The sequence below is a fragment of the Camelus bactrianus genome, chromosome 13 (genome assembly GCF_048773025.1).
Source record: "Camelus bactrianus isolate YW-2024 breed Bactrian camel chromosome 13, ASM4877302v1, whole genome shotgun sequence".
Classification (NCBI taxonomy): Eukaryota; Metazoa; Chordata; class Mammalia; order Artiodactyla; family Camelidae; genus Camelus; species Camelus bactrianus.
In genome coordinates this window covers 71,793,834-71,819,239 of record NC_133551.1, presented here as the reverse complement: position 1 = coordinate 71,819,239, position 25,406 = coordinate 71,793,834, and the positions used below count along the sequence as shown (strand labels likewise).

Sequence of the window (25,406 nt, the reverse complement as noted above, 5' to 3'; positions counted from 1 at the left end):
GCCCTGGAGAGATGGCACTGGAAAGGAATCGGGCGCAGGAAGTCTGCGCTACATGTCCTGTGTGAGATGTCAGCGGCGGCGGGGTGCCTGGGCTCACGTGGAGCCGGGGTCTTGCCCACCCTCCCTGGACACCCAGGACTCTCGCCTCTCCCCTACTCACTCCACAGCTGCCACCAGAAGTGCGGCCGCAAGAGCTCCCTGCACTTCCCCGGGGACATGTTTGCCGCTCCTGAGCGGGCCGGGGGCGGCTCCGCGCAGGGCCCCATGCCCTACCTGGATGATGACATCCCCTTGCTGAATGTGGAGGAGGAGCCAGGTGAGAGCTGGCGCCGGCCTGCCCCGCTGAGCCTGGCGAGACCCAGGGCCTGCCTCACGGGGAGGTTGGTTTGTCAGGATGGTTTGAGGACAGGCTGGGCTAGAGGCGGGGGCTGGATGAGAGGGCCGTGGGGCTCCCCATCAAGCATTTGAGCTTCCCTGGAGAGGACCGAGACCAGGGTGGGCTTTGACCCGTGTCTGGGCCAGGCCTCTGATGGGCCCCTGCTCTGCCCTGGCAGTGTCGCTGGAGCTGGGAGACGTGTCCCTGGTGTCTGTGCCCCCCGAAGGCCTGCAGCCAGCCCCCGACACGGGCAGCCGCGGCCAGCTCATTGCCCAGCTGCAGGAGCTGCTGCACCACTGGGTCCTGTGGTCGGCTGTCAAGAGCCGGTGGGTGATTATGGGTAAGCGAGCTCTCCGTTCTCCTTCCCCCCTTCTCGAAGCTTCTCCCCAGTGCCTGAGGCATGGGGACAGACCCCCACTCCAAAGAACAGGCAGGCATTGGGAATCCACCCCTGTCCTGCTAGTGAGCTAGAGGTCAGAGACCTGGGCTGGTGGCCCTCACTCTCTCTGAGCCTCACCGCCTTCCTGAGTAGAACAAAGCTGGTCCCGCAATAGCTGTTGCTTGCTGAGCTCCCGCTAAGTGCCAGCCCCATGCTGGGCAGCAGAGCTCAGTGCTTGGGCTCTGGAGTTAGACCGGCTTGGCTGGGTCGGAATCCTGATTCTGCCACATACAAGCAGTGTCACCTTGACTGTGCCATTGGGTCTGAGCCTTAGTTTCTTATAGTATAACTGAGGATAAGAATAGTGTCCATAGAAAAAAGAATTAAAAAAAAAAGAACAGTGTCCGTCGAATAAGGCAGCTGTGAGGAATGCTATCGGGCATGTAAAGAACTTAGCTCCGTGCGTAGCATGCAGTAAGTGCTCAATAAAAGTTAAGTGTTGTTGTTGTTGTTGTTGTTATTATTATTATTATTATTATTATTATTATTATTATTATTATTATTATTATTTTTATCACTGACTGTATTTAGGGCTGTGTCAGATCAGGTGGATGTGCTGGCTCTTTATAAACTGGTAAGGGCTCTGAGTGGTGGCTGATTCTTGTCTAGAAGGAAGCTTGTAGCTTATAGTCTAACCCCCCAAGTGATGCACATAACAACCAGCCCCTCTCCCCGGAGGACTGACCCCCAGCAGCCTCTCTCAGAGGCTGGCATGCTGGGCCTCTGCCCACTCCCTTGGGACAGCCTCTCCTCCCCCCTCGCCCCTCCCCATAAAGGGAGCAGCTCTTTCCCAGAGCTCTGGAGGCCCCAGCTGTGAGTGTGCCTCCCGGGCCCCAGCCCTGCCTAGCATGGCATCCTTTCCTCGCAGGCCTCTTCGTCTCCATCCTCATCCTGTCCCTGGTGTTTGCCAGCCGGCTCCGCCCTGCCAGCCGGGCCCCACTGCTCTTCCGGCCCGACACCAACATCCAGGTGCTGCTGGACCTCAAGTACAACCTGAGCGCTGAGGGCATCTCCTGCATCACCTGTTCAGGTGAGGGTTTCCAGCCAGGGTGGCCCTTGCGGGACCCTTCCTTCTTTGTAATCCAGATCTCAAAGACGAGAGATGGGACATTTAGGCTCCCCATCACTGCGTAACCTCAGGCAAATCACTCCACTTCTAAGCCTCAGTGTGCCCACATTTCATTAAACAAATACTTCGTGGGTGCCAGCTGTGCTGGTGCTGGGGAGACCCCACTGGGCAGTACAGGCTTCCTGAGCTCAGGGAGTTTGTTCCACTGCCGGGACAGGCCATATAATAGTAGATCTGAGCTGTGGTGGATGGAAAGCAGGGTGCCTGGGGAGCTCAGCATCATGGAAGTCTTCCTGGAGGAGGGAATGTCTAAGCCAAAACTTGAAAAATGGGAAGAACTTAGTCTCTGAAGGGGTAAAAGGGAAGGAGTTTTCCAAGCTGCGAGAGGAGAAGAGGAAAGAGGTCTGGGCAGAGGGGAGCACTGGAGGTAGGAAAGACCGGGACCAGCTTCGAGAGAGGTGCTGTGTGGTTAGAGATCCAGCGTGAAACCTGGCTGGGAGACCAGGTAGGAGGCTGGTACAGTCACCTAGATGAGAGATGGCGGGGGCTGGGGCCGGGGCCAGCGTGGCCGATGGTGGCGGCGAAGTCAGGAGGTTTTTAGGAGACAGAATCCGTAGAACTTAGTGACGGAGTGCATGCGCAGGATGAACAAGGAGGTGAAATAAAGACATCTCCTCGCCTTCGTCTGATCCAGGTCGTCATCTTACAGAGGGGAGCCTGAGGTCAGGGCTGGGGTGGGGGAAGTCAACCCAAGGTCATGCGGCTTTGCCGGGTGGTTAGAAACCAAATGAGAAGACGCCTGGGCGAGTGCTTCCAGCTCCTGGGGGAAGCCCCGCTGACTGCTGTAACTGCCTTTATTTAATTAGGGTGGTGTTCAGATTAACCTGGCCTTCCCCCGGTAATGGCATTAGCCAGATGCATGATAATCAACTGCAGCTCAGAGAGGTGCCCGAAGAGCCCCTCCTAATTTGGAGGCAGCCCTGGCCACGTCCCCTGCTCCTTTCCCGCATGCCTGGGCATCAAATCCCACTCCACTCTCGCTGCCGCTACAAATCCTCCCGCCATCCCTCGGGGCTTGGAGGAAAAAGCCATGTCTGCTCCCACTACACAGACAGACAAACCCCAGGATGATCCTGAAGTTCCTGGAAACATCTGTAGAAGGGCCAAGACCTCAGCCAGAGTCCAGCCCCCAGCCCCTTGCATCTCAGCCTCTGAACTGCCTCTTAAAGGGACCCCTTCATTTTGTAGCCAAAAGAGCTTCAGCCTTAGGTGTGGACAAGACCCATCCTGATGGGGCCCTGCCTCTCACTTCCCCTGCAGGTCCTGTTCCCTCCCTGAACGTCTGCTTGCTTCTCTGTCAAATGGGGTTAAGAATAATGACCTCTTAGGATTATTGTGAGGATTAAATTTTTGAAGATGTTAAATTCCTCTCATTAAAAAACAAAAACAAACTAAAAAACCACCACGTTTGGTGCAAAACGGGAGGTCTCCCCTCATCTCTGCTTGTTGATAACATGCCGTTTCTAATTTTTCCTGTTTATTGAACATTTTTCGTGAGCCAGACACGTTGCTAAGCACATGAGATGTGGTATCCCATTTGGGCCCTCGGCCCGCCTCTGGAGGCACCCCTTTGACAGAAGAGGGAGATGGGACGTGATGAGGTTGCGTAGGGAAAGCTTCAGAGCGTCTTTCTCTGGGTGGGGCTGGCAGGTGTCTTTCTTTTGCCTTAAGAGTCTTGTAAATTCAACATTTGGTGTTTTTTCAGTTCCATCTAGTTTCATGCAGACCCCTGACACCAACCCTTTCTCAAGCTGGGGGCCCTGGGTCCTGTGTCCCTGGGGTCATCACTGTCCTAGCCTCTGCAGGGCCCTGCCAGGGAGGCCCTTCTGTCCCTGACATGGCGTGGGGGTAGGTCTGTTCCAGGAGAAGCCCCACAGCCTGCAGAACAACATCCGGACATCCCTGGAGAAGAAGAAGCGGGGCTCAGGGGTATCCTGGGCCAGCCGGCCTGAGGCCACCATGCAGGGTCAGTAGGGAGCATGCGCTGACTGGGTGGGGGTATTGGGAGGTCCTGCCTGGTGCAAGGGTGCAGGGACCTTGTGGGGAGAGAGGATTAAATCCAATCTTTGATTCTTATTAGAGAACAAAATCCTGTGTTCTTGGGTCACTATGGAAGGGTTGGGTGGGGGGGTTGAACTGGAGGCCCTTGCCTGTCGTCCCACCAGCTCTCGGCCAGAACAATGGGAACCCGTCCTGCCACTACCCCAGTCTGGACTGTGGTGCCCCATAAACCTGCCTTGTGTGCCAGATCCGTCCTGAGTATCGGGGGGAGGGCTGGGGCGTCCTGAACGCTTATCCCTTCTGAGTTCACCATTGGAGGTGGGACGCTGGGATATATGTGGGAATTAACCCTTGTCGCCCCATGGTCATTGTCACCCCTTCTGTGCCCACCATTGTCATCACCAGCATGGCCCCACCAGTCACACGGGGCTCCCCATCATTAACACCACTGCCACTACCATAGCCCCACACTGGCTCAACTTCACCATGACTTCGCCATCCTCATCACTCCCTCCACCTGCACTGCCACCCCATCGCAGGGACCACCGCCACCTCCACCTCCACCTCCATCTATGCCACCACCCTACCCCAATGTCCACTGCCAACGACCTTTCTCCCATCATTGCCCTGGGCTTGATCCAGGAGAGGGGCAAAGCCAGCATTTGGAGATGAGCCCAAGGTTGGGGCTCAGCTCCTCGGTCAGCAGAGCAGAGGGTGGGCTGCTGCAGAATCAGGGGAAGCCAGTTGAGGTGATAGTCATCCCTCCTTCACCTCTCGTTTGTCCCTAGACGCCCCAGGCATGGTGTATGTCTCCAAGATGAAGAGCAAAGGCCACCCGGCTGTCTACAGGTTCTCCCTCAATGCCAGCCTACCTGCCCCTTGGCAGATAGTGTCTCCTGGGGACGGGGAGGTGCCCTCCTTCCAGGTGAGCGGGGCTGTCGGGAAGTTAGTCACCGCTACTGGGGAGGGGCCCCTCAATGCTGCACTGGTGGGCACTGACCATGTCAGGGGCGGGGACAGGGTCTGTGAGGATGTAGCTGCTACAGGCAGATGAGGACCCTCTCCCGCTGTCAGCCAGGTCAGTGACAGGGACCCGCAGAGTGGTGAGAGCACAGGCTTCTGAGGCATCCAGACCTGGGTTCAAGTCCTGGCACTGCCATTTATTACCTGTGTGTCTTTGGGAAGATGACTTAACCTCCCTGAGCCTCAGTTTCCTCATCTGTGAAATGGGGATATGAAAAGTACCAGCCAGGGTTGTTGGAGATACATGAGGCAAGGTTTGTGTGTTTTGTAACATCTGGGGTGTAGTAAATGCTCAATAAATGGGAGCCACAGTTAGGCTGTTGACCTTGACAACTGTTCCCGCACCTCAGAGAAGGGCCTCCGAGGGCCAGACCAGGCCTCCGGCTTTTCCCTCTGAGGAACCATTTGTGTTTCTTTAACATGTTACACCCCCTGGGTGACCATTGCGCCTGTCCCCTTATTTGTTCAGGGTTTATATTTCCATCTCAGAGATGGGGTGTGTGAGGCATTTTCTGACCCTGACCTTTGCACTGCTGTCCTACTGCCCGGAAAGCTTTCCTTCCCTCTTAATGCACGGCCGATGCCCCAGCCAGGTCTCAGCATGAGTGTCACCTCCTCCCAGAGCCCTGTCCTGGCCATCCCTCTCAGCTTGCCCTCCTCTTCTGCTGCCTGTTCATCCTGTGTCTTATCCTGATATTTAATTCAAAGCCCTTACAAGAATCTGAAGCCATCATAGTTGGCAGCTCACAGTGGGCAGGGACCAAACCCATCTTGCTCACTGCTGTATCCTCAGAGCACAGCTCAGGCCTGGCCCGGAGTAAGTAGATCCTCAGGTGAAGGAAGGACTGAGGCTCAGAGAGAGAGAGAAGGATTTTCCCCATCTTTAAACTCGAACCCAGGCCTCCTGAGTCTCTGCTCGGTGCTCTGTCCCCCACTTTGGGGGCTGAATTGGGGGCAGGGTGCGGGGAACACTCCGAGGAGGGAGGGGACAGAGCCTGAGGCCGGGCCCAGGCTGAGGCAGCCTCCCGGAGTCACCTGTCTTGTCTCTGTCAATCCACTGCTTAGGTGTATAGAGCGCCTTTTGGTAACTTCACCAAGAAGCTGACCGCTTGTATGTCTACAGTAGGGCTGCTCCAGGCGGCGAGCCCCTCCCGCAAGTGGATGGTGACGACCTTGGCCTGTGACGCCAAGCGGGGCTGGAAGTTTGACTTCAGCTTCTACGTGGCCACCAAGGAGCAGCAGCACACCCGGTAACCTTGCAGATAAGCCAGTTTCTACCAGCCCGCCCCCCCCCCACCTCACCCCCAGTAAGAGATGTCAGCAGGAACCTTTAAGAAACCCATGTCCATTTCCACGCGTTTGTTCAGACAGTTCCCTGCCTGGGACTGGGGAGTGGGGAACACTGAGATGACAGGGCCACGATCTGCTCCCATCTGCCACTGTCCCTCTGGGTGGCCCCGCAGGATGCATGGCAGCCATCTGGCTGCCCTTCAGCACACCCAGCAGTTCCCATCACAGAACTTCTGCATTTGCTGTTCCCTTGGCCTAAAATGCTCTTCCCCAGCTCCTCATGTGATTGACTTCTTCTCAAGATTCAGGTCCTTGCCCAGAGGTACCCTGCTGGGAGAGGCTGCCCCTGACCAGAACACCCGCCCTGTCTGAAATAGCCATGCCTGGTCTCTCCCTGGGTGTCACCCCTCTGCTCTCCTTCCAGCTCCCATCACCACCTGGAGTCATACTGACCTACTGGTCCTCAGGAGCACGTAGGCATCCTGCAGCGGTCACCTCGACTGTGGCCCCTACTGTATCCCCAGCCCCCGGCCCAGTGCCTGGCACAGAGCGGGTGCTCAGTAAACACTTGCTGAATGAGTGAATCAATGAATGAATGACTGAGTACACTCTGCATTCCTCTCCAAGGCGCTCGCCACACACTCAATCTATATGATTAATTCGGAAGATACGTATTTAATGATCCCCCGCCCTCGGATTGTGGGGTGGCAGGAGAGAGACCATCTCTGTTCTATTTACCTACTGCATACGCACACCCTGCCTAGTACCGGGCATGAAGTCAGTGCCCCAAAACGCGAGTGACTGCATTCTGTGCCTCAGGGGTCTCCGAGCCAGCTGGGGGCATCCTTCCCCAGGTTTCTTCCCCCACGTTCTGGCCGCTGAGGCTGTGTTAGCGGAAGATCTGCTCTTTCCTCCATTCGTTCGTTTAACAAACCTTCAGCACGACTGTGAGCCGGCCCAGGGCTAGTGCTGGGGACGGTAAACAAGACAGATGTGGCTGCTGCCCTCGGGCTGACCAGTGGGAGACAGCAGCTAACAAGTCAAGCACAACGTCATTACAAACTACAATACGTGCTCTGAAAGAAACAGCTCACTATCGTAGTCCAGAGAATGGCAGTGCGGGGCCGGCAATGGGGACAGGGACGTGGTCTCTGACAGGGCCTGGCCTCGGGGCATTGAGCACCCACACCAGGCTGAACTCCTCTTGGGACGGGGCTGTGGTATGGAGGTCCAGGGATGACCAAGAGGGCTCCTTGGGCCCTTCCAGCCTGGCACACCTTGGCACGGCAGTGAGGGTCCCTCTGTCTGCCCTCCAGGGCTGGGCTCCCTCTGCACATACACAATAGCCACTGGGGTCTGGCTGCCTGGGTGAATTTAGAAAATTCTAGAAAGAACCTTGAGATACATCAAGTCCCATGGTGAATAAGCTGACTGTGAAATCCTTTCCTTAAACAGAATCTTGAGGCTCTGTGACTGTTCAGGTTACAGCAGGGCAGGGGGCTTCTGAGCAGTGACCCACACCCCACCCAGGATGGCCCTGGGGCCCCTCTGAACTCTTGCACCCCCTGGAGGACAGTTTGGAAACTGCTGGTCTCCTCCACCCTTCATGCCACAGGCAAGGAGACAAACAGAGAGGGAAAAGGGGAGGGCGTTAAGCAGAGCCATGTGGTGGGACTAGATTAGAACAGGTGTCCAAACCCCAGCCCTGAACCTACAACCAAATCCCTGCACTGGGGGAGCCCAAGTCCACCCTCCGCTCTCTTCCGGCCCCTGCACACGGCCACGTTTGCCCCACCTCCCCAACTCCTCCCAGCCTTCCCGGCCTCAGTCCCGGCCTCCTTTGCCTCCACAGGAAACTGTACTTTGCCCAGTCCCACAAGCCCCCTTTCCACGGGCGCGTGTGCTCAGCACCTCCCGGCTGCCTGCTCAGCTCCAGCCCCGATGGGCCGACCAAAGGCTTCTTCTACGTGCCCAATGAGAAAGGTACCCGCGGGGAAGCTGCAGTGGGGCCTTGGGAGGCTGGGTCCCACCTGCCCATACAGCTGTGACTCCCTCTGCAGTGCCCAAGGCCCGCCTCTCCGCCACCTTCGGCTTCAACCCCTGCGTGAACACAGGCTGCGGGAAGCCGGCGGTGCGGCCGCTGGTGGATACAGGGGCCATGGTCTTCGTGGTCTTTGGCATTCTTGGTATCAACCGCACGCGGCAGGTGGACAACCATGTCATCGGAGACCCGGTACGTGGGCCCACATTGGGCAAGTGCCAAAGGGCCCAACCACACCAGGCTTGCAAACAAGTACTAGCCCAGAGGCCACCACCCCAGCTCCCCACACTCCGTCTTGGCTCCTTGACTGCTCACCTGGCCCATTCAGGTCCCCCATGGGCCCCTGGGGTACCATTTCTCTTGAAGGCTAAGCCTGGTTGAGCTCTTAAAATCACCCAGGAATCTGGGGGCAGTGGGGCCTGACCATCAGCCCCGCATCATTAGGGCTGGAATGGAGGTGAGAATACAGGTGCATAAAGCCTTTCCGTCCTCCTCCTCCTCCTCCTCCTGCAGGAGGCCCTCCCTGTGCCCACGGCCCTTGCTGCACGCCTCGGCCGTGGTGCCGTCTGCTCGGTCTCTCCCCTTGTGCATGTTTGTGTCCGGTGCTGGGCCCTTGGGCAGTGGAGGGGAGAGGAGCTGGTGGAGCTGTGAGTGGGTCTCTGCCTGGCACGTGATGGGTACTGAGACGTGGGGGAAAGACCGCAGCCGTAGGTACAGTTGGTCATAACCCCTGCCTTGGGAAGTCAGCCCAGCTGAGCATACAGGGTTTCAGACACAAAGTAATTCAGGAGCCAGGTGGAGTCAGAGGATATCGGCTCAATCCTGACCATGAGTCTGCAGGTGTTCAGGGGAGGGTTGGGGAGGTGGCGGGAAGAGAAGACAGATGCTCAAGGACAGGTAGGATTTGCCTGTGCAGAAGGAGAGGGGAAAGCAAGCAGCCCAGGTGAGTGCGTTGTGAGTAAAAGCAAGGGGGGGGGGAGGGGAGACTGAGGGGCCCACGCGGGGGGGCAGTGAGAGAGCAGAGGTGCTACTGGGGGCAGGACCCTGGGCGACCAGGCAGAGGGTTCCGAGGGCTGGCAGTGGGAGCTGCGGGAGGTTCCTCCCCAGGGGTGGGACCCGGAGCTGAGTTCCTGACTCACTGAGCAGCTGCACTGGCATGTGTCTCCTTGGGAAAGGGCAGCGTCATCTACGACAGCAGCTTTGACCTCTTCAAAGAAATCGGGCACCTATGTCGCCTCTGCAAAGCCATCGCAGGGAACTCGGAGCTGGTGAAGCCGGGCGGGGCGCAGTGCCTGCCCTCAGGTGAGTGGCGAGTCAAGGCTGGACAGCCCTGAGGATACACGTGCCAGGCGTCGGGGTGTCTGCAGACACGTGTCTTTGCTTGAACGTGTCCACACTGGGGTGAGGGGTGTGCGAATCTTCCAGATGAGAACAGACTCGGGCCTGAAGGTGAACTGGCACAGAGCCGCCCATGCATGGGGAGGTGTGCGGTGTTCAGGGGAGCACCCGCAGGAGGAGCTTTCCCAAAATTGGGAGTGAGGAGGGGCTGCTCCTCCAGCAATAACCTGGGTCACTCCAGGCTCTTCCTGAGAGGGCACAAGGTGTCATTTTCCACCCCAGTGGCAGATGGTGATGTAGGTCTCTCAATGACGTTGCCAGTGGTTCTAGACACTTTTTAAACTAGGAGGTTGGGGGAGGGGCGTGTACCCCTTGCACACTCACACCCAGATGGGTGAGTGCACGTGTGCATGTGGGATCGAGGGGAAGGGGTGCTCCCTTCCCAGGTCCCCACCCCGACCACCTCTTGCCCTTCTCCCACAGGCTACAGCATCTCCTCCTTCCTGCAGATGTTGCACCCTGAGTGCAAGGAGCTGCCCGAGCCCCACCTGCTCCCAGGGCAGCTGTCGCACGGGGCTGTGGGTGTCAAGGACGGCCGTGTGCAGTGGATCTCCATGGCCTTCGAGTCGGTGAGCCACGGGTGGGCCACCAGGCGCAGGGCAGTGTGCTGACCTCACAGAGTGTGCTGTCACCACCGGTCCCCTCAACCCAGAGCAGATCAGCAGGGTTGCTCTTCTGAGGGGATACTGAGGCCAACAGGGGTGAAATTGTTTGCCCAAGGTCACAGGGTTAATGAGCGTCAGCTTCAAGTGCTGACCACTGAGCTCGGCCTTTCTGTCACATAAGATGCCCGCCAGCTGCCAGCACCCTCCCTCCCTAACAGCCCAGGGTCCATATGGTTTTGCAGGGGCAGGTGACAGTCCAGGATGCTCCCCTCTGTCCCTGTGAGGGGCCAGGTTCTGGGCCACAGAACCCACTGTGCTGGGCCCCCCCAAGACAGATTAGAAGCCAGGGGACGGGCCATCCCACACCTCACTGCCTCCTCTCTCACCCCTGACACTCCCTGGGCTCTGCCCAAGGAGGCACCCATGCAGACACACGTGTGCGCACACCCGCATCCCCGACCTGGGCCTCGCGGGCTCGCGGCCCTGGCGCTTCACGCTGTGAGGCCTGCTGAGTCTGCCCCTGCTGCCTCTGTGCTGAGCCCCGGGGTCCAGTCCGTGCTCCGATCTCCCTGTGCTCTGTGTCCTCGAGCAAGCCACTCGTCCCCTCCAACCTCTAGTTCCGCCTCTAAAGAATAGGGTTACAGGTGCCTGTGTGCCCTCTGGCCGTCATCAAGAAGCTGTGGTGAGATCGCTCCCCTGAAGGCCTTCAGGGACAAGAATAAGGTGGCAAGTGGGCAATTCTTGTTCTCTGGTCCCTGCCCTGCTTTCCTTCCCGCCACCTGTGCCACTCAAGGCCCGAGCAGCCAAACCGCCAGCCACCACGGGGAGGACCCAGACCCCCCTGAAGCCCACAGAGAGCCCCAGGCTAATGCAGACACCAGTTCAAAGCCCAGGCAGTTTTAAAAAATTGTGTTAAAATACACATTAAAAAACTGACAATCTTAACCATTTTAAGCACATAGTTCAGTAACATTAAGCATCTTGACACTGCTGTGCAGCTGTCACCAACGCCCATCTCAAAAGCTTTTCATCTTGCAGAACTGACACTGTCCCCATTCAACAGACTCCCCGTTCACCTCCTCCGGCCACCACGCTCCTTTCTGTCCACATGGATTTGACTGTTCTCGGTCCCTCACACACAGCATGGTCTTTTTGTGACTGGTTCATTTCACTTAGCATAACGGCCTTCAGGTTCTTCTATGTTGGCGCCCGTGTCCAAATTTCCTTCCTTTTTAAGGCCGAAGCCGCAGGCAGTTTGAGAGAGGAGAGAACCCGCACTCAGGCTCCTCCGCACAACAGAACATCACCTCCCAGCTGACCCCACCAACACGCAGACCCACACGTGCGCAGACTTACCCTAAATTAGCTTGTGCTCAGGCAGAGCAGAATTGGACCAATGAGGTCACATCTATGACAGTTTTAGAGCAGGGCTCCATGAACCAGACGGGCCACCTGCCCTCCTAAACTTGCAGTCCAGCCCAGGAGATGGGCAGTTTGCCAGGCAGCAATGAGAACTCTGATGCGGAAGCACCAAGGGCTCGCAGAGCCCAGAGGATTCCGGTCTTGGGGCATCCAGGACGGCTTCCTAGAGGAGACGGAACCCTAATGAGCCTTGAAGGAGGAGCAGGAGCCGGCAGTGCAGGCAGAGGGAACAGCATGGGCAGAGGGCAGCTGGGGGCTCTGGGAGCTGAAGCTGGTTCTGTTGGGAAGGGACAGGGACTTTGGTTGTACCAGGATCTGCTGCCGCTGTGAAAGTCACGCGTGCACCCAGAGGCTGGTGGAGGTGGTCTTGGATGGGGTCACCCTCCACCCCCACCCACACAGCACACTCCATTTGCAGGTGGTGGAGGGCCGGCTGCTGCTGTCACAGAGCAGACTAGCCGTCACCAGGGTAGGGTGATAGGCCCCCCTTGCCCCACCCCTACCCCAGCCGTCCACCCATCTCACTGGCTCATGTCCCCACAGACCACGTACAAGGGCAAGTCCTCCTTCCAGACCTACTCAGACTACCTGCGCTGGGAGAGCTTCCTGACGCAGCAGCTGCAGACGTTTCCCGAGGGCTCGGCCCTGCGCCACGGCTTCCAGACCTGCGAGCATTGGAAGCAGATCTTCATGGAGATCATAGGCGAGCGGCAGCCCAGCGCCCCTACCCCCGGGTCTCGGCAGGGCGGGCAGTGGCAGCAGGGGGCATGGGGAGGTGACCTGGGCAGCGAGGACCTGGCCTGTCTCAGCCATACTTGTCTTCTCAAGTCTGGCCAAGAGCCCTGGAGAAACTGGGATGACAGTGGCCGGGAGCACCAATCAGAAGCCAGAGTTGGGGGCCCCACCTACGCAGGGTCATCAGGCCCCCTTCTCTGATCCTGAATTTCGCCACCTAAAAAGTCATGGTAATGGCCATGATGACAGCTCTTTGTCCTTGGGAGCCCTTCTGGAGGCCAGGCGCTTGCTGAGGCCTGACCTGTGTTCTCTCTTTAAACTCCAGACAAGGCTATGGAGTAAGTACTGCTATTACCCCCATTATACAGATGAAGAAATGGGGGTTCAGAGAGGTCAAGTGGCTTACCCAGGGTAACACAGCTAGCTGTGACAGCGCCCATCTGTGTAGCCCCAGTACCTTTGAGCCATGGGGAAGAGGGGGTGAGGGGTGCCCCGTGGTGCAGCCCAGCTGAGGGCCCTCTCCTGTCACCTTCCAGGGGTGCAGAGCGCCCTGTACGGTCTGGCCCTCTCCTTGCTCATCTGTGTGGCTGCGGTGGCCGTGTTCACCACCCACGTGCTGCTCCTGCTGCCCGTGCTCCTGAGCATCCTGGGTATGTGGGCCGGGAACCAGGAGTGGGCAGGGTCTCCCTGATGGCCTCAGGTCAGCCGGTTTCTCTCCACACTTAAGTGTCCCATCTCTTCAGCCTTCCTGAACACCCCACTCCCACCCTACTCCCAACCCAGGCAAAAAGAGCCTCTGTGACAGTCATTCATAAGACTGTGTGCTCCCCAAGGGGAGCCAGATGTCGCCAGGTGGTAGCTCTTGGCCCAGCAATGTGCTGCAGCACCTGACCCCTCTCTCAGGCCCCCCCCCCCAGCTCTCTCTGGCCCTATCCCTCCTCTTCCCACTGGTCACCAGAGCTGGGGGTGCTCCACTGTAGATTCAGCGCATTCTCCAAGGGCCCTCTGAACTCGCCCACCAGCCCTCCAGGACTGGATGGGTGGGGCTGGTCCAAGCTGCCCCCCGCCGTCCACTGCCCTCTGCAGGCATCGTCTGCCTGGTGGTGACCATCATGTACTGGAGCGGCTGGGAGATGGGCGCCGTGGAAGCCATCTCCCTGTCAATCCTCGTCGGCTCCTCCGTGGATTACTGCGTCCATCTGGTCGAGGGCTATCTGTTGGCTGGAGAGAACCTGCCCCCACACCAGGCCGAGGTGAGCAGCCTGCCTGCCCCTCCCCTCCCCAACGAACCTCCTCCCACCCCCCAGTGCTGCTGAGGACCCTCAAGGGTAGCCGCACACCCCCAAGCCCAATGCCCAACCAGGCTGTGTTCTAGGAGCCTGTTTCCAGGGCCTCTCCATGCCTAGGGGACTCAAGCTCAAGTTCGGAGGCAGCTCCACCAAGCATCACTGTGGGCCTTGGGCAGGTCCACTCCCCCCAGCCTGTCTCCCTAAGCCAGCATGAAGGGTTGGACCAGGCGACATCCAAGGGCCCTGCCTGCTTCTAGGTTCCCTGAGTCCATCTCGTTCTCTAGCCGGGGGGACAGATCTGAGCCCTTCTGGTTGTGACTGTGAGGTCACCAGCCCCATCTCTGGCCCTCATGGCTTAGTGAGGACTTACCTGTGTACTCAGGGCCAAACCCAGCTCTGGGTCTCATAGAGTCGTTGTTCTTTTCCTGGTTTGGAATTGGCGTGAAGTATCCATAAATATGTAAATTCAGTTCATTATACATTTAGCTGCTTTTGGTCAAAAGAAGGAAGTCAGCTCCAATCAGGGCTCCCATTTTTGAGGACCTACTATGCAGATCATCAGTGTTCTGGTCATAACAACACTGAACGCTCGCCCACTGCGTGCTGTGCACTGGGCGCTGCTGCAGGGGAGCCGTCTTGTCTTCACTCCAACCTCATGGAGCAGGTGCGGTCATCCTCACCCACGGAGGTGGAATCGGGCCTGCGGGGGCAAGGCTGGCCTTGCACAGCGTGTGTGTTTACCCGGGTCCAAGCCCCCATCCCAAGTCCCAGGCAGGGTGGGATCCCCTCTGGCGTTTGGGGCCGCAGCTCTGTCTCACCCACACCCAGGATGCCCACTCGCAGCGCCAGTGGCGGACGCTGGAGGCCGTGCGGCATGTGGGTGTGGCCATCGTCTCCAGCGCCCTCACCACGGTCATCGCCACGGTGCCCCTCTTCTTCTGCATCATTGCCCCGTTTGCCAAGTTCGGCAAGATCGTTGCACTCAACACGGGCATCTCCATCCTCTACACGCTCACGGTCAGCACGGCGCTGCTGGGCATCATGGCACCCGGCTCCTTCACCCGGACCAGGACTTCCTTCCTCAAAGCCCTGGGCGCTGTGCTCCTGGCAGGGGTCCTGGGGCTGGGTGCCTGCCTCCTGCTTCTCCGGAGCGGCTATAAGATCCCCCTTCCCAGTGGGACCTCCCTATAGCCCTGGCACTATGTCCGGACTGGCACACCTTTGGTCCAGCGGGTGGGGGACGAGATGCTCATTCTCTGGTCCCAGAGGCACTTTGTTCCCAACTCAGCTACAACCAGTTATGTTCCCAGCTGTGTGATTCACACTGCCTTTGTCACAGTGCAGCCAGAGCTGGGTGGTGAAGCTGGCCACCACCCCACCCTGCCAGGCTGCTGGCAGCCGCCCTGGGCTCTCCCTGGCAGTGAAAGAGACCAGCCTTCCTCCTGTGCCTCATCAGGTGATTTTTGCAGGGGTTCCTCCTCCCCAGGCTGCCTCAGGGCTCACAGCAACTCTCTGATGTGGGTGTTACGGGGCCCCCATTCTAAAGATGTGAAAACTGAGGCAGCAAGAGGCAAAGTGACTGACGTGTAGCTGTGTCAGTGGCACAGTCAGATCTGCCTCCCTTGGGGACTTTGCAGGAAGAGCACAGTGGGTTCGAGGACCAGGCCTCGCACCTCCGCCCCCTCCCACCCCCATGAGCTTTACAGCGGCCAGTGCTGGGTGGTCCTGGGGTCCTCCTCAGGCTTCTTGGTCCTGGCCAGGAAGGACGGAGGGACCAGCCTGGGGTTCTGCATGCCCTACCCCCGGCCCCAGCCTCAAGGGGCTCCTCCTCTCCTGAGGCCCTGGGGCTCCAGCACAGCCTTCCTCACGGATCTGAGCCCTTACCTCCTTCACCCAACTTTGGGCGTGGAATCTGGGGGAGGGTGACAGCCCCTGGGATGGGGAGCTGGCTGTGCCTGCCGCCTGCTCACAGCAGATGGTTCTTATTAAAGTGAAATGAAACTGCAGACCGCCGCCATTAACACAAGCATTTTAAGCATCACTGGCTCCATCGTGTTCTTAAAATTGAAATAACTAAGTGCTCGCGCGTGTTGCCCAGGCCGGATCCTGGCCCTGGAGGGGGATGGAGGTGGGGCAGGAAGCACCGGACCTTCCGGGGAGCAGGGTCACAGAGTGCTCTGTGGGTCCAGGGTGAGAGTGTGTGCACACTTTGGGAGTGGGGCTCACCAGGCTCCCCACCAGGACATTCATTAGCACCTTCAGGGTGCCTAGTATTGTGCTGGGCACTGACCTTCCTCCTTGGGACAGACATTGCCCCCTGGGCTTTAAGAAGCTGGACACAGACTGAGCCTTATAGGCTAGGAAAGACATCCTCAAGGGTGGTTTCCAGGTCAGCTCACCTGGTCATCTGTAAACATAAACTAGGGGGTGGGGCATGCGTGACAGACGAGCAACACGTGTCCCCGCCCCATGCATGCCTGGCACCCAGCAGGTGCTCAGTATTTGCTGAGGGAACATCAGATCTTTGGACCCACTGTCTATGGTGAAGACAGACATCAAGCAATTAATGGCACGAGTTGACACATAGAAGAGGGTTTGTCTTAGTCTGCTTGTGCTGTCCTAGCAAATTGCTGCAAACCGAGTGGCTCATCAGAGCAGGAATTTATTCTGTCGCAGTGCTGGAGGCTAGAAGTCCGCAGCAGGATGTTGGCAGGGTGGGTCCTTCTGAAGATGCTCAGGGCGAATCTGTCCCGTGCCTCTCTCCTGGCTCTCCTGGTTGCTGGCAATCCTTGCTGTTTGTTGGCTCGTGGATGCATCACCCCAGTCTTTGCCTCTGTCTTCAGGTGCCCATCTTTTCTGTGAGGGTCTCATGTTGGATCCTAATGACCTCATCTTAACTTGGTCACCTGCAAAGACTCTATTTCCAGATAAGCTCCCATGTACAGGTACCAGGTTAGCTTCAACATATGTTTTGAGGGACACGGTTCAACCCATAACAGGGCTCAGCACTCGTCAGCTCATTTGTTAACCTTAGGGAGGGGGTGCTCAGACCCATTTTACACATGGGATCGCAAGGCTCCGAGAAATGGACTTGCCTGGGTCACGCAGCCAGTGGTGGTGGAGCCAGTTCGACCCCAGCCAGGCTTTCCTGGGGTGTGTGCTCACCCGCGTGGGTGAGCAGCCTCTCGGGGAATTGTAACAAAGACTGATAACGTTACAGGGATGTTCAATCAAGAGCCTGATCTTAGAGAAACTGGGACGGAAACCCTTGCATTTGTTCAATGCTTCACCCTTAAATGTTTCCCTGTCAGCCTTGTATGAAGTCTGAGCCCTCAGAGGCCCAGCAGAGGGCGCTGTGTCTCAGGGGCAGTGTCGTGCTCTGGACAACACAGCCCTGAAAGGCAGATAGGGATTCAGGCAGGTCAACCCAGGCTCTGGCAGCCCTTGTAGGTGGGGAGGGACCACGACTGCAAGGTTGCACCTCTTCCAGGGATGCACCTCCCTCCCCCAGTTTGGGAGAAATGGGCAAGATTACAGAAGGCCAGGTGGGAGGGGGTGGGATAGGGGAGGGAGCTGCCAAGTTGACAAGACATCCCAGTAGGTGCTCAGAAGAAGGACTGTCATCTCCAGGTCCTTGTCCTGAGACCTTCCAGTTTTAACATGGAGGCAGCATCATTTGCATATTATTTGCATGCAGTCCAAATAATGCCCATTTGGGAAGAAACCCTCTCTTCACCCATTTCCTGGCTTTTAAGCAACAACTCCTCTTCCCATTGGCCTATCTCTTTTCAAAGTGTGGGGCTGGTGGGCAGGCAGGTCAAGGGTGGAGGAGGCCAGACCCCGGTGTCACTGTCACCTCCCCCACCTGGTGACCGGGGCTCCCCTATGTCAGTACAACTCTCTCGTGACCCTCATAGCTCTCCTTTGAGCTGGGTTCCCATCTTACAGGTGAACCCTCGGAGCCCAGAGAGGGGAAGGCAATAGAACTCAGCACACGGCTGGGCTGCTTCTCCTGGCTCGGTCCCTGCCCCTCTCCGCTTTCCTGCCGGACTCACCTCTGTGGATGGTATTCTCAACTTCAGATCTTTATCTCCTCGTCAAAACTGACCTGTCCTGGTCCCTCAGCGTGGTGACTGCTCTGTCTAGCTCCGGGCCAGCACTGCTCTCCCTCCCAGGGGCAGGAGCTGGGCCAGGGCTGGGGAAATGATGTGGAGCTCCCAGGAACATTGGACACACCCTTGGCTGCCTACTTGCTGGCAAAGAAATCCCTCTTCACCTTGTTTGTGAATATTGGTGCCACAGGGTCCCAGAGGCACTAACTCCCATGATAAGAACCTTGACCTTCCTCTGCTGCTGATGCACAGCTCGTGGTCTTAATGAGCTTTTGCCAAGCGTTAATGAGATGCTTTCATTAGCTCGGGCACAGCAGTTAGCCTGAGCTCTGCAAGGATGTACAGGCCTTCGGCGGGCCAAGGAGGGGCAGAGGGTACAAAGGGAGCCCAGAGAAGAGGACCCCTGTCATCTACAAAGGTTCCCTGAGCCCCTGCGTCTCTCTCCCTCCCTCGAAGTCCAGGAGATATTATCAATGAGAGCCAGCTGTTTTGAAATGCCTGCTGCATCCTAGACTCCATCCATGTATCCTCGGGAATTCTCACAGCATTCCTCAGAAGGGAGTCTTTTTGTCCCATTTCACTGCTAAGAAAATTGAAGCCCAGAGACATGAAGTAACTGGCGTGAGGTCACACAGCTTGTGAATGTTAGTGATGGAATTCCCACCAGGGCCAATGGCTCCTGAGTATATGCTCTCTCCCTGATACAGCTTCTTATGTGCAACCGGGTTTGACTCACAGATGCAGCCAGTGCCACGCCAGCTGGGCAGCCAGGGTTCTCCCCTCTTTTTCAATCACCCACCTACATGCTACTCTGAGAGGAAGGAGCACCAGGCCTGGAGTCGAGAATCCAGCATCTGAGTCCAGGCTCCAGCCCTGCCTGGGTGACATGGAGCAAACCACAGAACACTGATTTAATCCCCTGGAGAGTGGGGCACGGGACAACGTAATGTCCAGGGCTATATCTCCTTCTATGGTTGTGCTGCCAGGATCTGAGTCTCCTTAAATCAAGCTGCCCCAGTGACCACCATCCGTGGCCATCCTTCTCCTGTGAGTCTCCTGTTCTCATCATTGTTCACGCCCAACAAGCAGGAGGATGCCCACTGCAGTTGTTGTCTGCTCAACAATGATTTACTGCACACCTAATATGTGCCAGACACTGTTCCAGGCTTCGGTGATACGAGGAAACACAAAAACAGACCCAGACATGACCTCATAGACCTTACAGTCAAGGTGGGGAAAATCACTTGAATAAAAGAACCCTTCAAATATCTTACCACAAACCAGAGGGGTGCAGGTGGGAGAGTGAGGGGAAAGGCCAAAGCCCAGGGGTCAGGGCTGGCAGAGGGGTCCCTGGGGCCGTGGCTTCTGCACTGAGATCTAAAGGATAAGGACCAGTTTCGTTGCCTCTGGGGAGTTGGTTCCACCAGACACAGGCTTTCTTAAGCCACAGAACAGCCTACTGCAGGCTGATGCTAAGGCATCAAAGGAGGAGTTTGTTGTCTCTTAGTGGGTACAAGGCTGGAGCTGCTTGGGGCAGCAGAGAGGAAAAGCGGTGACACACTGGGCCAGGAGAGAACATCTGACTGTTTGAGGAGCCCAGAGTCATAGACAGACACCCCACCACGTGAGCCGAGCGCGACGTGGTCTGCACAAGGCTCTCAGACAAGCCTTGGTCACCACAGAAAAAGATGCCCAGAAGAGCCGACTCTCCCTTTCCTCCTGGGGCCTCCAGAGGAGTTCAGAGTGGCATTCATGCCCGCTCCAGCAGGCGAAATACCATTGCCTTTGGCATTCAAGGCTCAGTGGAGTCCTGTAAAATGCTGGCCTCTCCAAACGAACTTAAAATATGAGCCCAGCAGGCGGAGGCTGTGGGTCCACAACCCCCCGTGCCTGGAGGTCTCAGGCTGGCATAGGGCCTGATGTCTTTGCCCAGCCCTGCTCTCCGAGGCTACCTGGATTTACCTGAGACTAGGTCTGCAGTCTTCCTGGTGCGACCAGAATGCTGCAGCAGGTGGGGTGCACCTCCTGGCCACAAGGAGGCACTTAGGTCCCCCCACATCTTCAGGGGAGGAGCTCAAAGGGAGCCTTTTCTGATTCCCTCATCTTTTTCCTGAACTTTACAGCCTCCTCTATGGTTTTCCCACCTTTAATCATCTCCATTACAAGCCCATTATTCCCTTCCCTCTTGTGGCCACTGCACCTTGATTTTTCTTTGAGGATTTTCCCCAAACTAGACCTTGTGATGCAGGTAAAACTAAGGCCGCATTCCCCCATACACACTCCCCCCATTACTCCCCTTACATTACACCTACGCCTCCACCCCTCCTTCAGGTGAGTAGGCACGTGACCCAGGCCTGGCCAATCAGTGCATTCCATCTTCCTAACCATAGTGGTTGGTTCAGGAATGAGCATCTGACATAAATCAGTCCAATGAGTGTCTTCTTGGGGACTTGCCAGAATTATTGGGAAAGATGCATTCTCTTTTGACGGGCATTTCTAGGCCTTGGGAGGAAAGACTGGAGCCTGCCTGGGAATGAGGCAACATGGAGGAAAACAGAGCCAAGAATGAAAGACAGATCTCTGATGACATCACTTAAGCCCCTGGATCCAGCCATGCCCGAATCTAACATACCACTAGATTCTTTTCATACACAAGCCAATAAATTCCCCTTTTCCTGATGCCGCTTTGAGTAAGATGGTCTTTCACTCTTAATCAAAAGTCCTAATAGTCCCTCCACCCACCCACTTAACACACTCTCTCAAAAGGCTTCACTGTGCTCCTCACTTACAGGTTAAATCCCAATTCTCACATGACTTTCAGGGTCCATTGTGGCCTGGCCCCAGCCCTCTCTTGGCTCGTCTCCTTCTAGGTCCTCCAGCCATCCCGGGCTCTTCACCTTCCCCAGAAGTTCCCCATCTTCCTTCTGGTCTATACCCATACACCCCCTTCTCTTTTCCCTCATTAACACCTGTCAAACTCTGACCTGTCCCTGTAGGCTCAGCTCAGATGCCACCTCTTCCACGAAGGCTCCCTCTTCCCTCTCATGGCTCTTTGCTGGAACACCGAGTCCTGTTCTATGGTGAACTTGTCCGCATCCACCTCCTTGGCTGACACAGAGCCCTCGGGAAAGGACAGGGCTGTGCCCACTCGCCCCCATGGCTTCCCAAGGAAGCTGGACTCTATGCAAGGGGGATGGGGATACAATGAAGGGATTTTTAAAGCAAGAGACAATTCCATGCCAGTCCAATAGGTAAAAATCTAAACGTGTGATAACACACTGTTGACAAGGCTCTGGAGAAAGAGGCTGTCTTGTGCATTGCTGGTGGGAGTGTAAACTGATTCCACCATCGTAACTATCAGTAACTATCAAAATCACAATTGCACGAACTTTACGATTCAGCAACCCCACTTTTGCAAATTTATCCTGCAGATAAACTTACCCTGGCTGAGCAGAGGAGTTATTCACTGAAGCCTTGTCTGGTGTGGTGAAGGACTGGGAGTTCCTAGATGCCCATCAGCATAGGGACCACAGTGAAATAAGTTACAGTCAGTCCTTTCAGACAATAGGATACCCTGCGGCTGTAAAGAAAGAATGAGGAAGCTTTCCGAGTGCCGGTATGTGAAAAAACACCAAACTACCTTAAATGAGGGGCAAGTAGTGAAAATGTGTGTAAAATATGTTGGAAAATGGGTGAGAGAGAGACTATATATTCATCTTGCTTGTGTATGCATAAAGAGACTGAAGGAAACACAAGAAAAACTAAGACAGCGGTCACCTGTGCAGAAGCTGGGTACTAGGCAGAGGGCAGACAGTCCCAAGACGAAGACTTTTATTACAAATCTTTTCACACTTTTTTTGGATTTTTTTGACTATAGAAATGTATTATCTGGATTTTTTTTTTTCAAGCAGAGGAGAGAGAGTTTTCATTTGCTGTTTGGAAAGCTAACTCTGGCTGTGGGGCAGAGGGTGGACTGAGGAGGGTGCAGGGAGGCAGGGAGAGCAGTGAGGAAGGAGGGAAGGGGTGTCCCGCCTCCACCAGGTCAGGCATCAGCAAAGATCAGTGGAAGTGCTCTGAATCTTGGCGCTGCCAGGGTCTGGTGGGCCAGCAGCAGCCTTCCTGCCACCTTCTCTGAGCAGAGGCTTGGACCCTTGCTGGCTCTGGATTCAAAGAATACCAAGCAAAGCCCTTGGAGTGGTCAGGGGTGCAGCATTGCCAGACACCGCTCACCTGCCCCCTTGAACATGAGCAAGCGGAGGGAACGCTTGGAAGGGGGTAGCCCAGGGTCATAGAAAGAGGCTAGAGTTGGGCTCTGTGGCTGTCCTGGTGTGGAGTTCTAGAAATCAAGGTTTGCATCCTCATTCTGCCTCCATTAACTGTGTGAATTTGGGCAAGCTATTTGCTCTATCTTGACCTTTTTGCTCACCCATTAAATAGAATAATACTATTTGTACATGGTTGTTGTGTTTTAAATTAGATAATATGTGCCAAGGGCTTGGCCATAGGGAGACCTGCTAAACCATCATCACTTCCACCATCACTGTTATTAAAATGGAGTTCTTCCAACTCAGGACAGTATTTATATTCCTGGAGTAGCAAAGCACCTCAATAACTAGGAACTTTTCCCTCTCCAGCTAGTTTCTCTCTGGCTAAGGGTGGAATATTTTCTTGTCCCACTGCTGTTGGGTCTGGCCACGTGACTTGCATTGTCCACTGGGATGTCAGCAAGAGTGAAGCAAGCAAAGGCTTGAAATACACCTGTCCAAAGGGACTTGCCCTCTGAGCTTCTGCCTCGCTATGGGAAGAGCACGCCCCAGGGAGCCCACCAGTTCCAGGAGGTTGAGAGACACACGGAGCAGACTTGACCCAGACTGTAGCCTGGAACCAAGCCCAGATGGTTCTAACGTACTTCACCTGACTCTCAGCGGACACCAATTAATGATGATTGTTTTAAGCCGCTGAATTTGGGGAGATTCGTTATGCAGCTTTATTGCAGCAATAGCTGATGGAGAAGCATTGTTCATTACTTCCAAAACAAAGCTGAAGATTCTTCATACAGCCTTTAAAGTCCTTTAGGATCTCACTGACCGTTTTCCTGTTTTATCTCAAGCCACTGCCTTCACTTTGCCCTTGGGGCCTCAGCCAAACCAAACTTCCTTCAGTTCCTGATAGTGCAGCGCTGTGCCTCACCTCCTGGCCTTTGCACAGGCTGTTCTCCTGTCCTGGACTCTCCTCCTCTCCCTACTGCACCTTCGTAGCTCCTCCTAATCCTTCTGGCCTCAGCATTCTCTAGGAAGCCTTGACAGGTGCCTCAAGTCTGGGTCAGTTATCCTGAGATGTAACCTCACAGCCCTCTGAACTTCCTGTGCCATGTATTTTTAATGGCCTCCTGCTTGTCTCTCTCCCCACCACGGCACGTCCATGAAGGCAAAGCCTGAGTATCCCCAGTTCCTGGCATGTATGTTCATTGTCAATGTTAATTGATTGAATGAATTTCCTACTCCTTCGAGCCTCGATTTGCCTGCCTGTAAATTGGGAATGGTTTCATCAGAACTGGGGCAGAGTGAAGACTTTGCCTTGCTTCACTGCACAGGGAGGAATTAGCAGGTTTCTTTTACTCTCCAGAAACTTGCATCCCTTCCTTGCCTTCGGCCTCCTCCCCTGCCTCTTCCCCAAGGGACTCGAGCTGAAGGGCACCAATTGTCAGAGGATCAATGAAGCCTTTGTTCTGCACAAGTGTATCTACCTGATGGAGATGCTCCTTGTACTTACCTGGCTTGCCGGGAGAGAGGAAAGGGCTTCTGACTGGGCTGTCCCCACACAGTCACTCTACTCTGCCTGCCAGAGCATCTTCAGGACTGGCCTTCCTTGTCTTGGTGAGAACAGGCAGAAACAGGGCACACAAGGGAGGGATGGAGGGAAGGAAGCTGAGATGTAACTGTCTCTTCCACATGCCTTTTCTCCATCCATGAACTCACTTCATCCTCACCACCCATCTTGGAGGAAAGGTGTATCCCCATTTCTCAGAAGAGAAAGTGACTCATCCACCTTCAGCCAGTGGTGGGATTCTAACCCAGGCTGGCTGACTTCAAGGTCAGTTTCTAATACACACAACTGCCTGCACAGGGAGCAGTGACATGGAGCACCTTAGTGTTGTAGGTAGTATCAAAGGGAACAGAGAGCATCAATGACATTATTACAATAAAAAGAGAGACTCCCTAAAATGTGTACAGCCCTACGCAATTCACAAAAGGCTGTCACATTCAGATTCTCACAGGTTCCTCACAACTTTGCAAGGCAGGCTTATTACCACCCCACTTTACAGAGGAGAAAACTGAGGCTCAGCAAGGTGAAGTGACTTCTCCCAGGGTCTCGAAGCAAATGGTGAAGTTGAGGCAAGATTCCACCCATCTTGTCCCCTGGGTCACTGGATTCCAGAGTTCCCACTCAGGGACTTTGGGGCCCTTGTCACAGGGAGACTTTGATGAATCTGACACCTTGGGACATGTCCTTTCTGGGTGGTGTGGTAATCAGACCATCAGGCTGCCTGGGTGCCACCTATAGATAGCTGTGCAAACTTGTGCAAGTCAGATCTCTCTGAGCCTCAGTATACCAGTTACTTGTTGCTGCCTATCAAACCACTTCAAAATCTAGTGGCTTAAAACAACAACCATTTATTTAGCTCATGATTCTGTGAGCTAATTAAATTAAGCCGGGGTCATCTGGGTGGTTCTTCTGATCCTAGGGGGCTCCCATGTTTGCGTGCAGTCAGCTGCAGGTTAGCCGACTAGTTTTGCTTTGGGGGCTTGGCTGGCTGTCAGGCTAGGGAAACAGGGTCACAGGGCCATGTGTCACTCACCAGGCTTGTTCACAACACAGTGTCAGGGTTCCTGGAGAATGAGTGGCAGCCATACACAAGGCCTTCTTTTACGAGTTGAATTGTGTTCAGCCCTCCTGCTATGGGTCAGATCCCAGAAGACAGGATTATCAAGGTTTGTTTTAGAAAAAGAGAGAAAGCAAGGGTGGAGGGGAGAGGAAGGATACCCACATTTGCCAATCCCAAAGTGCAATTTATAAAATGAAAATCTGTGACATTCTACTAACTTAACAATTTATAGATAATTCACAATGCTCATACCATTAAGCAAATTCACTTTAAATTGATTTCAAATTAGTAGGGTAATGATTTCCCCTAGGTCCAGTCTCTGCCAGGCCCCAGTGCAGCGTTTTTAATAAGATGTAGGTGTGCAGCAACAGCCTCTTTATTCCATAATTGAAGCCATAATTGAACTTGAGGTCATATTCAAGGGCCCTATTGATCTACAGAGAAGGAAAATGCTGACGGTGACCATCTTCAGGCCAGAGGGGGTGGGGTGGGCCACAGGAGAATCCTGCAGCTGTGGCAGATTTGGAGACCACTTCCTATATGACCCGCAGGTAGCCTTGATGGCTGATGGGGAAGTTAGATAACCTTGAGACAATCAGAGCTCTAATCTCAGTACTGCAGGGACTCCCTGAAGTCATGTCAAGGATCTGTGTGACTCTC

General features: G+C 55.5%; 1 protein-coding gene across 1 annotated transcript in view; it reads left to right on the top strand.

Moving 5' to 3' along the window:
* The window catches only part of DISP3 (dispatched RND transporter family member 3), a 48,695-nt gene extending 32,906 nt beyond the window's left edge, over nucleotides 1–15,789 (top strand). The window contains exons 8-21 of the mRNA XM_074377432.1: nucleotides 168–316; nucleotides 555–716; nucleotides 1,684–1,845; nucleotides 3,797–3,910; nucleotides 4,734–4,870; nucleotides 6,034–6,218; nucleotides 8,111–8,241; nucleotides 8,319–8,491; nucleotides 9,475–9,601; nucleotides 10,121–10,266; nucleotides 12,268–12,427; nucleotides 12,996–13,109; nucleotides 13,546–13,712; nucleotides 14,577–15,789. Coding sequence (XP_074233533.1) covers nucleotides 168–316; nucleotides 555–716; nucleotides 1,684–1,845; nucleotides 3,797–3,910; nucleotides 4,734–4,870; nucleotides 6,034–6,218; nucleotides 8,111–8,241; nucleotides 8,319–8,491; nucleotides 9,475–9,601; nucleotides 10,121–10,266; nucleotides 12,268–12,427; nucleotides 12,996–13,109; nucleotides 13,546–13,712; nucleotides 14,577–14,939 — 2,290 coding nt within the window. The 3' untranslated portion in view covers nucleotides 14,940–15,789. The remainder of the gene's footprint in view (nucleotides 1–167; nucleotides 317–554; nucleotides 717–1,683; nucleotides 1,846–3,796; nucleotides 3,911–4,733; nucleotides 4,871–6,033; nucleotides 6,219–8,110; nucleotides 8,242–8,318; nucleotides 8,492–9,474; nucleotides 9,602–10,120; nucleotides 10,267–12,267; nucleotides 12,428–12,995; nucleotides 13,110–13,545; nucleotides 13,713–14,576) is intronic.
* Nucleotides 15,790–25,406: the final 9,617 nt, after the last annotated feature.